The 14,085-nt window shown below is 46.5% G+C and overlaps 1 protein-coding gene across 1 annotated transcript in view; it reads left to right on the top strand.

Moving 5' to 3' along the window:
- Positions 1 to 6,444: 6,444 nt before the first annotated feature.
- The window catches only part of skila (SKI-like proto-oncogene a), a 36,180-nt gene continuing 28,539 nt past the window's right edge, over positions 6,445 to 14,085 (top strand). Inside the window, exon 1 of the mRNA XM_030073597.1 lies at positions 6,445 to 7,724. Coding sequence (XP_029929457.1) covers positions 6,603 to 7,724 — 1,122 coding nt within the window. The 5' untranslated portion in view covers positions 6,445 to 6,602. The remainder of the gene's footprint in view (positions 7,725 to 14,085) is intronic.

Raw genomic sequence — 14,085 nt, 5'->3', positions numbered from 1 at the left:
TCTTGTGGTAATAAGTGTTGGTATTCATGCAAGTCTTTGTTAACCCCATTAAATAGTATGAATGAAATGATATATATGATTTGATATCCTGCAGACGTGGTATTAACTCACTTTGAGTTAGTAGAGTTCAGTAAAATGTAGATTCTGTCATGTAAATTGCAGTTTGAACTTATATCCTAACTCTGACATCTTGGAACTGGACTGGTAGAGTTTCTGTTTATTGAGTGTTTTTGTCAAAGCAGAGGTAATGTCATCTGAATTTATGTCCTCCAAATCATGCCCAGTCATGCACATCAAGCCTTGTAATGTTAACAACAAAACATTAAGGGTGGTGCCGGCAAATCTGGACCATGCTACACTAGAATTGTTAAGCTAGCTAGTATAGCCTGAAAATCCTACTTAAAACTGAAACAGTGCCCTGTCCAGATCATGCAAATATATCTCAGAAAATTTGGCTGTAACAGCCTGTAACAGCTTCATTGCTGGGAGCCAAGCTATTCTCCCAGAGCCACATGGGTGTCTGGACAGGAGGGAATTAGGGTTGAGTCATTAAATAGCCTGAGCCTTTCCACTGCAGCTGCTTGTGTCTGCACTGGTCACATGACTCTGGCCGGGCTTTTAGAAGGCACTCGACATCCCCCTGGGGTGAAAAGGTCACTGACACCAGAGCCCTCCCCCCTGCCCTCACACAGTGCTGAGCATTGAGAGGTGAAAGAAAGGGTAATGGAAATGATGATGTGTCAAAAATAATAAAACAGATTGATTTGTGTGCTGCAATAACTCAGACAATAGCAGATAGAAAACCATTGTATGAGGCATATTTCACGTCCTACCTCCCTTAATCTGTTGTACATTGTCTCAGTTGAATCAGATTTTGTGGAAAATTACTCTACAAGAGACAAATTCAACATTGCTGTACCAGGGGTGCGGGTAAAATGTCTTTGCGCAATTCTGTATTCCCAAGATGCTGTGTTTGACATTGTTCCTGTGCCCTCTCCTGTGGAGAGAGGGGGCTCGTCTCCCCAGGCACTGTGGCTCCACATCACCCTGTGGAAGACACATGGAAGACTAACCTTGTATAATTAATGATGTAAAACGGAGGAGGATCTGAAAAACATCCTGTTTTAATTGCTCTTATCTTGTTGGGGTGTTTTATTCTGTCCCTAAAGGGATTAATTAAGCAATAGAAGACTTGCACTTGTGTTAAATGTAATCCATTAGTAAAACACACAATTCAAGGTGTGTGCTGTATTACTTTGGCACAGTCTGCACATGAACAGTGCATTTACAACTGCGCTTGACTCTAGTAGGGAGGCAATCAGTTGGGAGGAGTGATTTCCATCATCAACGGGGATATTCGTCACACCTCTTACAAGGTAGCTGCAAATTGAAGGCAGTCTAGTGTATGCCACTTCAGTCAATGTAATGACACAGATGAGGCAGCTTGAATGATAGTGTCGTTTGCTTCATTAGCTGACACTTAAAGATGATTCTTCACTTGACCACCTCAGTAACACACACCTACATGTGTTAATATCCCTGGGAAGTGGTACAAAACCTGCAGTTACAGGAGATGTGAATGAAAACAGGAGCAAAACCAATGATAAACATCAATAGGTGAGATACAAAAACCCAAAGGCTGTACAGAATAGCATCTCATCTTAAAACAGACTTAAAATTATGTGTGTAGTGAACACTAGGCTTGGGTGATAATCCAAAATGTAATATCACAATATTGTCCTCTCAAATTATTGTAATATTCAGTAGTAGTGTACAACAGTAAGGCAGCCTTTCCCAAAATCTATTTTTTTTTTAAATTGTAAATTCTCCTGAAATCTCATGAATTTATGCACATTAAACAACATTGCCATTTGTGTGTTCAAAATTACAACTGCATACTGTTACTGTGCATCTGTTTGTGAATAGGTAACATGCCGCTGGACAAAGAGAAGGGGTAATATTGTAGAAAATATGACATATGGTTGCACACATCACTATCAGAAATTATCGGCTATAGAACCAAGCTATTGTACAAATGAAGAGATATAAGGGATGAAATAATAGAAACAATAAGCTTCTACTATAGTTGCTAAATAAAATGTGGCAACGCAATGACCTCAAGACAACAGCCCTAAACATTTCCAGACCCAGTCTGTCAGACCTGCACCAAAGCAAACATCATTACCCCGAAATCACAGATGCATCCAGTGAGCAGCTCGGAACACATTTCAATATCCCTCATTGATCTCAGAGAGGATGTATGAAAATGATTGTGAGATGTCTGCCCCTAGGGCCCACTTAGCACTAAGTCCAATAGCAGTTGAGACAGAGCCTCGGCTAATAGTGCTAGTCAATGTGCTAGTCAGTTCCATACTGTCTGTGAATCCCTACTCCCCTGCTACTCTCCATACCACCTCATCCTGCTGCTTTGTGTTTTCCCCTTTAATGAACAATCAGCGCCAGTCATGTTATTGCACATATGAGATTAATTTACTCCCCGCAGCACACAGAGTGATGTTATTACAGGAAAATCAATGTCCCTCTTGTTGTTCTCTGGGGCTGAACAGGGTGTACGCACATCTGCTCTCATAATACAACTGCTGACCTTGCTGTCAGAGAGTGAGCCAGAGAGAGGCTGCGGTGAAATGGTCAACGGTGTTGTTTATCAAAGCTTTATCAAGCCGCCCCGCTCTCACAGATCTGTGACATCAGACTGCAGGTCAGCCAGCCATCCAGGCAGGGTTGTATACTCCCTGCCCAGAAAATGACCGAGCACACAGCCTGTGCAGCCAAGGTATGATAACCTTTAAGATGAAACAGCAGGGATGGCCAGGGAAAAGTTGCAAAGAAAATTCAAATTGTCTTGTGCAGATAAAGAATGAAAATACATTTCGCTGACAATTTAAGTCTCGTCTTTGTGTTGACCGTCTCCCATTTCTCCAACGCCAAGGACAAAATAATCTGCCTGACCTTGTGACCTTATGCAGGAGGTGGCCCATAAAGAGAAGTGGGGGAGGGGATCTCTGGGAAAGGGCATGCTCACCACCAATCCACCCTTTTGCCCAGTGTGGGTGTTTTTCTCTCTTTTTCCTCTTATCTTCAAACAACCACTCATTTTACAAACTTGACACTACGCCAAGAAGATAGAGCAACTGATTGTCATATTAATCTGGTGCCAGCAAATGCCATCCAAGGCCATGTCAATAAAACTGATCTACAACATGTTTTAGACCAGCAGCAGCTAGGGCCATTGAACACAAACGCAATTTGAGGAGCCAGTAATACTGATATCATGTGATTCAAGTAATTGGACTCTGTATGGGAATAATATGGGAGTATTATGGTGATGCCATAGGAGATAAAGAAATTCCATTAAGTATGAGGAGGTTACCATAAACTGACTATTATGGAGACTATAAGCATCATAATATTTAATAGAATGGTAGAACGGCTTGTTGACCAATTAATTTAATCCTGTCGTTTGCATATTCCTTAACAGACATGCAAAAGAAAAAAAAAAAAAAAAAGATTTACACTATGGTTGGGCGGACACCAATTTAGAAATTGAACCCTACAATGAAAATACTCACGCTGTACTTTGCCCTATTGGGCTAACCTATAGTAAATAACATAATATGCTTGAAACAAATGTGTTATAAAGGTACTTTGCTGTGGCCCCAACATTATGGGACGTCCCGTAGGGGCCCCGCACTCCACTTGGATCAGAAATGCTAAAAAGCCTATGGACTCCTCTGTTTCTAGATGCTCGGTGCTAGAGAAAACAAACCCAGCAGATGAGGCAAACGCAGACAGGCAGACAGACAGACAGACAGACACCCCCGCATAGTTTCCGTCAGCCGGGTGACGTCTCCGCCTCTCACAGCTCGTGTGCAGTGTGACGTACCGAGGCTGCTCCTCTAGCTGCATCTTGTTGACGGTCCGCTAGGCTTCCAGTACGGAGAGGACCCCGAGCGAATGCGGACGGCCGACGACGTTCAGGCAAGTGTTTACACGGCACAAGATGGAGCTGGGTCTATTTTTACTGAGGTGTATCGTAATTAATTGAACAACGGAGCCCCCGGTGACGGTTTGATTTGAGCGTTTTGTCGCAGCGGATGGTGGGAGGACACAGGCTGGGGCTGGGGATTTAACGGACGAAGCTAGCTGGGTTAGCCGGCCATGTCGCTCTCCGTCCGGGGTTAGCCTGCTTTTGTCGCTCGCTACGCTGGGTTGTTAGCATGCCTTATCCGCTACTACGGGGTTAGCCTGCTACGTGCTGTCTGTGGTGGTTTTGCCTGTTTTATCGCTGTGTTTGCCGTAGTGAGCTGAATTAAGATAGCTTTATTTATCACTCACTGTGACGGGGGGATCCAGATTTAACCAGCCTGCTACATCGTTCTCGCTGCTTGGGGGACCCGGGTTACGTTAGCCTGTCTTAAAACCCAGTACGATGAAGTGAGCTGGGTTAGCCACCGTGTTGTGCTCGCCTGCTGTATCTCACTGCACCAGGGGAAACTGGGCTATCTAGCTGAGCTAGCTAACGCAGATCTGGGTATTCAACACTGACCGTTCGTCTGAAAACGACCAGATATTTCTCCAGTGTGGCAGACGATTGCGCATATTTTGTACACTTTCAGTTTCCCAGAGCGTAAATACTTGTGTCCCACAGGCGCCGATTTTTTGCAAATTAAAACCTAAGCTAATATGTTTTGTTTCAGCGGAGTGGAAAGTCGGTATACGATTCAGGCACTCTCTGTATGTCATGTTGGTTGGCTAGGAAGCAAGCCGAGGTTACAAGTCCTATGGTACACTGACTAAATCTGTGTGTGTGTGTGTGTGTGTGTGTGTGTGTGTGTGTGTGTGTGTGTGTGTGTGTGTGTGTGTGTGTGTAATGTCGTCTCGACCGTGGTGCCTTCGCAGACCAGACTGTAGACAGTGAATGTCATTATCAGTGCTGTCTACATACCAGTGCCATCGTGGCGAGCCAGCAGAGGAGGCGAAGTACAGTTTACAGTCTGAGAGGAGGGAGGTGGGGGAGCTGGGATGGAGCAGGGCAGTATTATACGCGGTGTCCTTGCAGCAAAGGATACCACAAATGTGTACGTGTGTGTATATGTTAGGGTTGTCACCTCGAAATATTTACCTGATTTATCAGGGGTGTGCAAGTCGCAACATACGAGGCTGTTATTGGAAGAAAGGATGGTTACATTACATTTTCTGAGGGGGAAAAAAATCCGATTTGTTTGAAGGTTGTTTGGCTCAACCGGGAGTCCCGTATGCTGAGTAGAGCTGAAGCCCCCTCGCTGTAGACCTTCATTTATTTATCGGCGTTGGTAGCTGAATTGCAGTGTTTTGCAATCGGCCCGCTGTCCGTTTTCGGTTTTCAAACACCCACGCAGTCCGCTTCTGTGTCGAGCTGGTTATTTGAATCACAAAACCGATGCAATTGGTGGAAAAAAGACAAGATGTTGGAATTTACAAAAGCCGTGCAAATCGAGTCACTATGGATAATTTAGCACACTGAATGCGCGTTATTGCGTTTTGATTAGTGCAGTTTGATAGGCCGAATCCTTTTTTTTTTTAATTATAACCTTAGATGGCAAATGACAGATTGTCTTTTTAGTCGGAGGTTGTCTCGTTAATAAGCGTTCAAGCTCCCCTCTGTGGTGTAGTATTGCCGCAATAGCCATTGTCAACATTGCTTTATAAGTTGGGGATATAAATTGTTGTTTACCTTATCACGGTTGACTTAGTTATTCCACTGAATTACTAGTGAGGGGGAAACACCTTGGTCGACACCATTGACTGTCAAGCTGTGCACAGCTGAATGAAGGGAATGACTGCTGTTACTCTTATTTATCAATTGTTTTTCATGCAATTGATGGGGTCAGCATGGGGTAAGCAGACCGAGGGGGAGGGACAATGGCTGGGAAGGGCACTTTCATTTGCAAAGTGTTAAATCTGTGTCCCTTGTGTATCAGACTTACAGTTAACAATGCAGTGGAAGAGGGGCAGGGTCGTGGTGAATTTTTCTTGAGCTGCCTGTCTGGCCAACTGGTTTTGCTTGTTAAAACTGGCACTTTGTGTTGGAAATTTTGTTTCACTGCCATCAGTGAAAACCTGGATGCAAAGTCCCCCCTGGGGTTCAATTACAAGGACTGAAAAGCCTTGTGTTTGTGTGAAGTATGGCCATTTGGCTTAGTGGTCCATGCAAACAGCCATTGACCTCTTCAGCCTCCAACCGGGACAGCTGCCATAAAACATTTAAAGTCCTTATGGATATTTCATGCTCCACAACATTTTTTGATGAGATAATTTTCTATTTGTTTATTCCTCTACAGGGAGCAAATCGATTAGCTATAGTTTGGATTGAGATTGAGTGTTTTCCCTCCCCTCTGTTCTCTTTTCTAAATCCCTTTTTTCTTCTCCTTTTTATGCTCAGGAAACGGATCAAAACACCGAAAACTTCAATCACCATCATGCATGTGTCTGAATACCAGAAGATTTGTATCATTTGAAAAGAGATAAGTAGAAAACACAGACTCAGAGGAATACAAGAACTCAGCCAACAGACAGAAAGAACAATAAACCTGTGCTCAGACATGGCCAGCACCCAGACCAGTTTGAAAACCCCTTTCAAAGACTTGACCTCATTCAAGGGCAACATGAAACGGCTGTACAGGGAGCGACTAGAAGATGCGCCCATTAAGAAACGGGTGATGGCGGAGATCAACCTCAAGCACCGCAACTTGGATTCCTTCCCCAGGACCCCCAAGGTGAAGAGGGAGCAGGCCGAGGAGCAGCATCACGACTCTGACATGAACGTCGAGGGCCGTGCTGAGTTGCACGTGGTGGGCTCTGCCAAAGCCCTGGACCTGAGCCCTGGGCTCAAACACACACTGGCCCAGTTCACCCTCAGCAGCCAGAGCTCCCTCGGGGGCCCAGCTGCCTTCTCAGCTCGTACTGGCCAGGAGCACTCCCCTGCTGGCATGCCCCCACTGCCTTCCCCTCCTGTTCTTGGAGGGGGCCCCCTGCTGGTTCCCTGTGACAGCTCAACTGAGCTCACCCATTCCCTGCTGGAAGGAGAATCTATTTCTTGCTTCGCAGTGGGGGGAGAGAAGCGCCTCTGCCTGCCCCAGGTGCTCAATTCAGTGCTCCGCGACTTCTCGCTGCAGCAGATCAATGCTGTGTGTGACGAGCTCTACGTCTACTGCTCGCGCTGTGATGCTGAGCAGCTACACATCCTCAAGGTGCTGGGCATTCTGCCATTCAACGCGCCCTCCTGTGGCCTCATCACCCTGACAGATGCACAACGGCTGTGCAATGCCCTCCTGCGCCCTGGGGCTGCCTTGCCCACTGACCCCAGTGGCAAGCTGCCGGTTCAGGGCCTGCTGAAGGAGAGCGAAGCCAGCTTCCAGGTGGAGCACCAGTGCCTGGGGAAGTGCCAGGGCCTCTTCGTGCCCCAGTTCTACACCCAGCCCGAGGCACCCTGCATCCAGTGCGTAGAGTGCCAGTTGCTATTTTCACCACAGAAGTTTGTCATGCACTCGCACAAGTCGCCTGATAAGAGGACCTGCCACTGGGGCTTTGACTCGGCGAAGTGGCCCTGCTACCTGCAGCTCGCTAGGAAGTACCAGGGCACGCCAGAGGAGCCCCAGCTCAAGCAGCTCCTGGACGAGGTCAAAGAGAAGTTCCACTACCAGCTCAAGCGGTCGCTAGACAAAGTAAGTGCCCCTCTGGGAGTTATCAGTTTCTTCTATCTTTGTCCTGGCTTGCTTGCATGCAGTAAAATTGTCATTCGTCACCGACCCTCCAATCTGTGGTTTTGTTATATTTGGCTATCGTTCTCTGATACTCTTCCCTGTTGGCAGCGTTTTCACCTCTTCTATGTAATGTTCTGGTCCCATGTTCTGTGTGTCCTGCAGCTGTCAATAGACTCCCTTACTGCTGGTGTTTTCTTAAACCAGAGCTGACCTAATATGTGTGAATGAGGCTTGGGACAGGTGGTGACATATGCCTGGCCAGGTCTGATCAGATGAGGCTGGGCCAGCTGGCCCCAGCCAAAGGGGAAGTGCATCATTTGTCCCCTCAGGTCACCTGGAGGTCACTTGGAATGTCACTGAACAAAAGGCAAAAATGGAGGCCCAGTAAAGGAGGAGCCTCTTTGACTCCTGCACTGAGATTACAGCTTTTTTTGGTGACCGCCATCACTCACTTTGTAGACCTAATATAAACTCATTTTAAATTAAGACAGTTTGCACAAGGTAACTGGAGTTTTTTTTTTATTTTGAAATTTGTCAATATTTCTTAGATAGACACCCATACAAATACACGTGAGAGCCCTGTATATAGAAGTTGTCTACTTTGGAGCACTTACGGGATGCTCAGCAGTGGTGATATGGTGCCTGTCACTGTCCAGTTACCATCTGACAAATGGACTTCACCCCTTTGCTTCTGCCAGGGACTGAACCTAGTGACACTCTTTACCTCTAGGCAAACCTGCCGTCCCGAAAGGAGAATGGCCATTTACCAGCTTATGTCTCATGACCTCTCCCTGACCCACTTTTATGTATTGTTTTACCACTAAGGGTTGGGTTGTGTCTTTGTCTGTCGGGTGCAGTTTGTTCATGACCAGCTACCACAGGAGACACTGAAATAGCCGCTATTTAGCTTGTATTTATAGCAGGGCTATTTTCACTTCACTATTAAATCAACCAATGTAGATGGGTTTTTGTCAAGAGGCTACAAATTGAGTTTTTATCACGCAAACCTTCTTTAAAGGTCCATCCTGAATGAAATATTTGATTGGCATTAATCGATCAACTGTGCTCTCACTTTACATTGTGAACTGAAACAGACTTGACTATAGTCCCAAGTGACAGGGTTTGGCTGTGACAGTGGCATGGCAGGCATTGGGTTAAGCAAGAGACGGTGGAGCAGACAGGCTGTGGAGTGTGTGTGTATTTATAGTGTGTGCAGGTGTGAGAGCGCACGGCAGCACACACATTCTGTACTGTTTGTGTATGTGAGATAGGGAGAAGCCCGGCTGTCTTCCTGTGTGTTTAACTTGGTGTGAGTGTGCCGGAAATACCGTCTGCTGTCTCGTCTAGCACCCCGACCACACCTCCCCACACACACAGTCTTCCTCGTCTTCCTCCTCCACCTTGGCTGAAGGTACATGTCTTGGAAGGTGTCGACATTCTTGCTCAAAGACACAGGCCTAGACATTTCGATACTACAGATGAAATGTGCATGTACACACACACACACACAACCAGTGACATATATAACCACAGGTGGATGATGAGTCTTCCACTTCTTGCTGTGTGTGCCTGACGTTACCACCCTCCCTGTGTGTAATGAGCTGCTAACTAGAGGCTAGTATGACACATCTATGTCGCTCTGTCTCACACTTCACCAGCCTCTCTGGAGCCTCTGTCTCACCACAGTTTCAGGTGCTGTCTCTTTGCTGGGGGGATTTCTCTGCTTGATGGTGTTTGGTAAACGCTTTTTTTTTTTTTTTCCTTTTTCGTTATTTTTTTTTTTTTGAGTTAGTCACAGTTGGGCTGTGGAAGGTGGTTCTACCCTGTTGTGTCATTAGGGGGGCAGGGCATGTTAATAAAGAGTGGTGTCGTGCAAATGTGGAAATGAAATCTTATGCAACCGCTAAAGCTGTGCAGACAGACAGACACCCCCACACACAGTCACAAACGGCCAAATTCTTGGAAAGACACTTGCTTGCGAGGCTACAGGAAGCAGGTGACTTTGGCACTGGAAGAGGCCTCCCGCCCACCACCCCAGAGCGGATGGACGGGTGTGTGAAAGGTCAGTGGCCAGAGAATGAGATGACCCAGCACGGCCTGGTCTGCTCAGGACACTGAGGTTCCCTTCCAAGTCCAACAACTCTGTTTGTGTGTCTGCATGAGTGTGTGTATGCGTGCGTTTGAGCGAGCAGGAAGTGAGGCAGACGGACATGTCTCTCACCCTGAACATCCTCCAGACTCCCAGCGTCCAGGCGCCTCCGCTGCACTGGCTGTGTGACTCATAGTTTCCACATCCCAGTGGATGTTAGTGAAAGGCCAGCCAGGCAGCTTATAGTCCTCACATACCTTCAAAAAGATGGCCCGGTGTGTTGGTTTAACCCCGACTCCAGACCCTTTCCCCAACGGCCTGTATTTACACAGTGTCAATGTGCACATTTACAAGCAGTTCAAGGTTTTACCAGAGAGCTCTGGGGCTGCTGGAGGAGAAGAGACTCGAACAAGGGAGCCTTCTGGAAGTTTTTCCCCCTTCTCCAGTGGATACTAGTCCCATATCCTGTTGGCAGTGTTTGGTTTGAGAGGGTGCAGTTAAAACTCCACAACTTGCTCTTTGTAAATGATCCTTTGTGCCCCCAGGCACAGCCACCTAGCCTCCTGATCCCCTCACTGTAAATAGAGTTCACTCGACTATTGGTTTTCAGAGTCTTTGAGGGTTTTTTTGGTGCTATTTTGTATCTGCATAATAGTAGTTTTTTGCTTATGTTTTTACTAATATTCTGGTCCTTTTTGCTAATTTGCTAATCACACTTTCGCCCTGTGTTTGAAAGAAATCAAGTGAATTTGCTTGGGTTTCGAAGGGTTAATTCACTATGACACAAATATCAGCAAGTGATTGTTTTATTTTAACGTTATTTTAATAACCAAATTATTTTTTTCTTATGAGAGTCCCAAGGCCAAATAACCTAAAGTGATAAGTGATAATATAGTCATAATGAGAGTCAACTAGGGGTCCAGAACATGAAAAAGTTTGAAAACACCAGTAATATGCCACTGACACACTATTCAGACAACAACAAGCCAAAAGCTTACCTCAGGAGTTGCTCTAATGTCCTAAAAACAATGAGTTCATTTGGCTTTCAGCTCTGACGATAGTTGTACTTTCCCCTGAGACTACATAGTGTGTCGTCATCGTTATTGGGAGATTTTTTCTTGTTCTGCTACACAGGAGGAAACAGAAATTCCATTTTGATGATCTGTTCCTCCTCCCCCAACCCTCTTGTGAAATATCTGTCTCGCTGGAGGGACATTTTGTTTGTTTGGGCTGGATGTTTACATGGCCTGTCATCAGACAAGCTGCAGCAAAGCAATTTATTGTAAAACATATCAGCGACAAAATCCCCAGTGGATAGATATCTGACTCTCGTTGTTGTTGGGGACAAAAGTATTTTAAGTTACTGTATTCTAACCTACTATCACAGAGCATCATTAAGGTGTGTGTTTTTCAGTATTAGCCTATATTTAATCATACATGTACTATATAATATATATTAGACAAAGTAATAAACAGCAAACTGCACAGTATAAACTTGTGTGATTGGTTTGGTGTCCTTGAGTCATGAACTTTTCATACAAAAAAAAAAACATCATATATTTGTTACACTTCCAAAAATAAAATACATACATACATAATGCCATGATATTTTGGTCACATTTCCCAACCCTAGCCGGTTATTAGCTTTACCATAGCAGAGCACCCTAGTGAACATAGCTGCTTGTGTGTTGCTTATTTGCCTCGGCCCTGTTTTGTAGCGTTGTGTTGGCCCGGAGTCAGCAGTGTCAGACAGAGAGAACAGCCTTCCTCTGTCTGTCTCCCTGGCCAGGCTGAGACAGTGGCTGCGGCACAGACGGCAGACAGCTGCATCTCTCTGGCTTCCTCTATTTGCTATTTGGAAACCAGTGACTTCATTACCGCAAACCAGTGCAGCTGCACACTCTGGCTGTCTCCTTGGCTGTCTCTTCTGTCTGTCTGTCTGCTTGTCAGTCATTCTCCTGGGCTGTATTTAATTGGATTTTGGCCGGCCTGCTGTTTGTTCACCGTGCTGCCATCGCTATCTTCCCTCTGTTCTTCCTTCCCCTCTCTTTCCCTTGATGTTGATCTCCATCTCCCATCTGCCTCCCTCTCTTGGATTTATGTCCTCCACATCCTGACTTATGGCCTCCAGTCTGCTCTTTACTACATCATCATTCACCCACCATCATTCCTTTCTTCCTTCTCAGAACCCAGACAGCTTCACTGATGCCCACGTGTGTCTTAAACAGTCAATACCCCCCGGACCCCAATTAACGGACAGTAACAAAATCAGCAGCCAAATGACCCAATAAGTCGATCGTTACATAAGCCAGAAGACCACTTGTGTGCGTCTGTGAGGCAGATGAGAGGAAAGCCAGCAGGTATTGATCGGGTCTGTGACCTTGATGGATGTGGCGAGTCGCCTGGTGACACCGACACTGAAGAGGAATGGTTTGTGGGGGGAGCAGGTGGAAATAGAAGAAGAGTGAAAAGAGGAGGCTCGGTCGCAGGAGCCGCAGCCAATGTTACATAAGTTCTTGTCTATGTTCAGACACCCGTCTCCCAAGTTAACCTCACCTCCCCGGCCGCCGTCGCCTGCATTCGCCACCGTAACTCATGCAGGCTGCCAGACGGGACTAGTGTCAGGCAGACAGACAGAAACAGTACAACTGTGGTCAGAAAACACACCATCCCCAGGGAAAGCACATAAGCATGAACTGTGGTAAGAGAGGAGAAGAGGAGGAGGTGGTGGTTAAGCTTTGGACAGTTGGCTCCTGCTGTTGTCACAGTCGCAACTTTCCCTTTCCCTTGCCTTCCACTTTTTCTTTCTCTGGCTCTTCCTCGAAACAAGCAATGCCCACAGTCAGTGGGTTGCTGTAAGGGGGGCTCGGGCCTCAGCTCTTCCCTCCCTGGGTGAAAAATTAACCTCCCAAGACCTGAGCTGAACCGAACATCGAGCTTGGCTGGAACAGCCCTCTTGCTCAGCCAATGGCATGTCGGCTATTCTTGCATTCCCCCCCAGACACTCACTCTTTTTTACCTCCTCCCACCCCACCCATGCACATATTTCTATGTCTGTCTGTGTTTTGCAAAAACCACTCAAACACAAACAGTTATCCACTTAAACTGAAATCACAGCAGCTTTGAATGCTGGCCCAGAATAACCGAGAGTCAGTTGTGTCCTGAACTGACAAGCCTGTATGTAGTTTGGTGTGGACTTTCAGCATTGCCTGTGCACAACAGGCTGTGCCTTGGCCTGTGTTTGCTGCCTGTTGTAAAGGGCTAAATGGGGCCCCGTTGGGTGGGAGGGGCTGAGCTGAGGGGCCTCTGGTATGTCTCCATCAGGTCAGCGCCGGTATCACAGCTCCATAACAGCTTTGCAGCGCAGTGGAGGAGTGCCAGAGTGCTCGATACTTCTCTGTCCCTTTCTAATTTGGATAGGAAAGTTTCTGATCTCAGTTCCAACATTTGAACATGACCAATAGCACCAGCCTTAGCTGAGTTTATCACCTTAGTTGTGCACTAGTGGACAGCTAAGCTGTGCACTACAGCCACTACAGGAAGCGAGTGTTTCTGTCTGTCAGATAGCCACAGCCAAAATTTACCGTTGTTGGGCTTGTGGGTCATAATAATTTTGCACCCTGCCTCCAGCTTGTTATTTGTCATGGCTTGCCAGGTCAGTGCTCTTTTCCTACCTCACCATCGGTGAAGATAATGCACAGCTGTGGGACTGATGGTCACTCCCCACATCAGCAGGAAGCAGAGATAGGCTAGCGCAGATGGAGAGGAGCCTCTGCCATGTCTGCCAAGAGACACATAGACTAAACAAACCAGCTAAGGCCCTCCCAGCCAAATCTCCTCCAGGCTTTACAAGGGCCCCGCACTGACAGCCTGTTTGCATGTTCGCCGCACTCTGGCGCTCTCCCCTCAGGGCTTCAGATCAGTTTGTGGCTTCTAAGGAAAATGAGAGGGAGAGTGAGTGAAATAGAGGGGAACATAATGTGTTATGAGTTCAAACAAGACTGGAGGAAGAGAAAGCCGCTTGGATCGCAGCAGAGCCGACTAGCCTGCCTGGGTTGTTTTTGCATGAGACCAGAATAATGAGGAACCTTTGTATTAATTAATCTGTGTGTTGATGAGAAGATTAACTGTCCAGTGTCTCATCTCCTGGGAGACAGTCAGAAAAGGACGGGCCTGTTGTTTGTGTGTGTGTGTGTGTGTGTGTGTGTGTTGTGGGTGGGGGGTGGAGGCAAG

This window comes from Myripristis murdjan, chromosome 17 (assembly GCF_902150065.1).
Source record: "Myripristis murdjan chromosome 17, fMyrMur1.1, whole genome shotgun sequence".
Lineage (NCBI taxonomy): Eukaryota > Metazoa > Chordata > Actinopteri > Holocentriformes > Holocentridae > Myripristis > Myripristis murdjan.
This window is presented reverse-complemented; position numbering and strand designations above follow the sequence as displayed.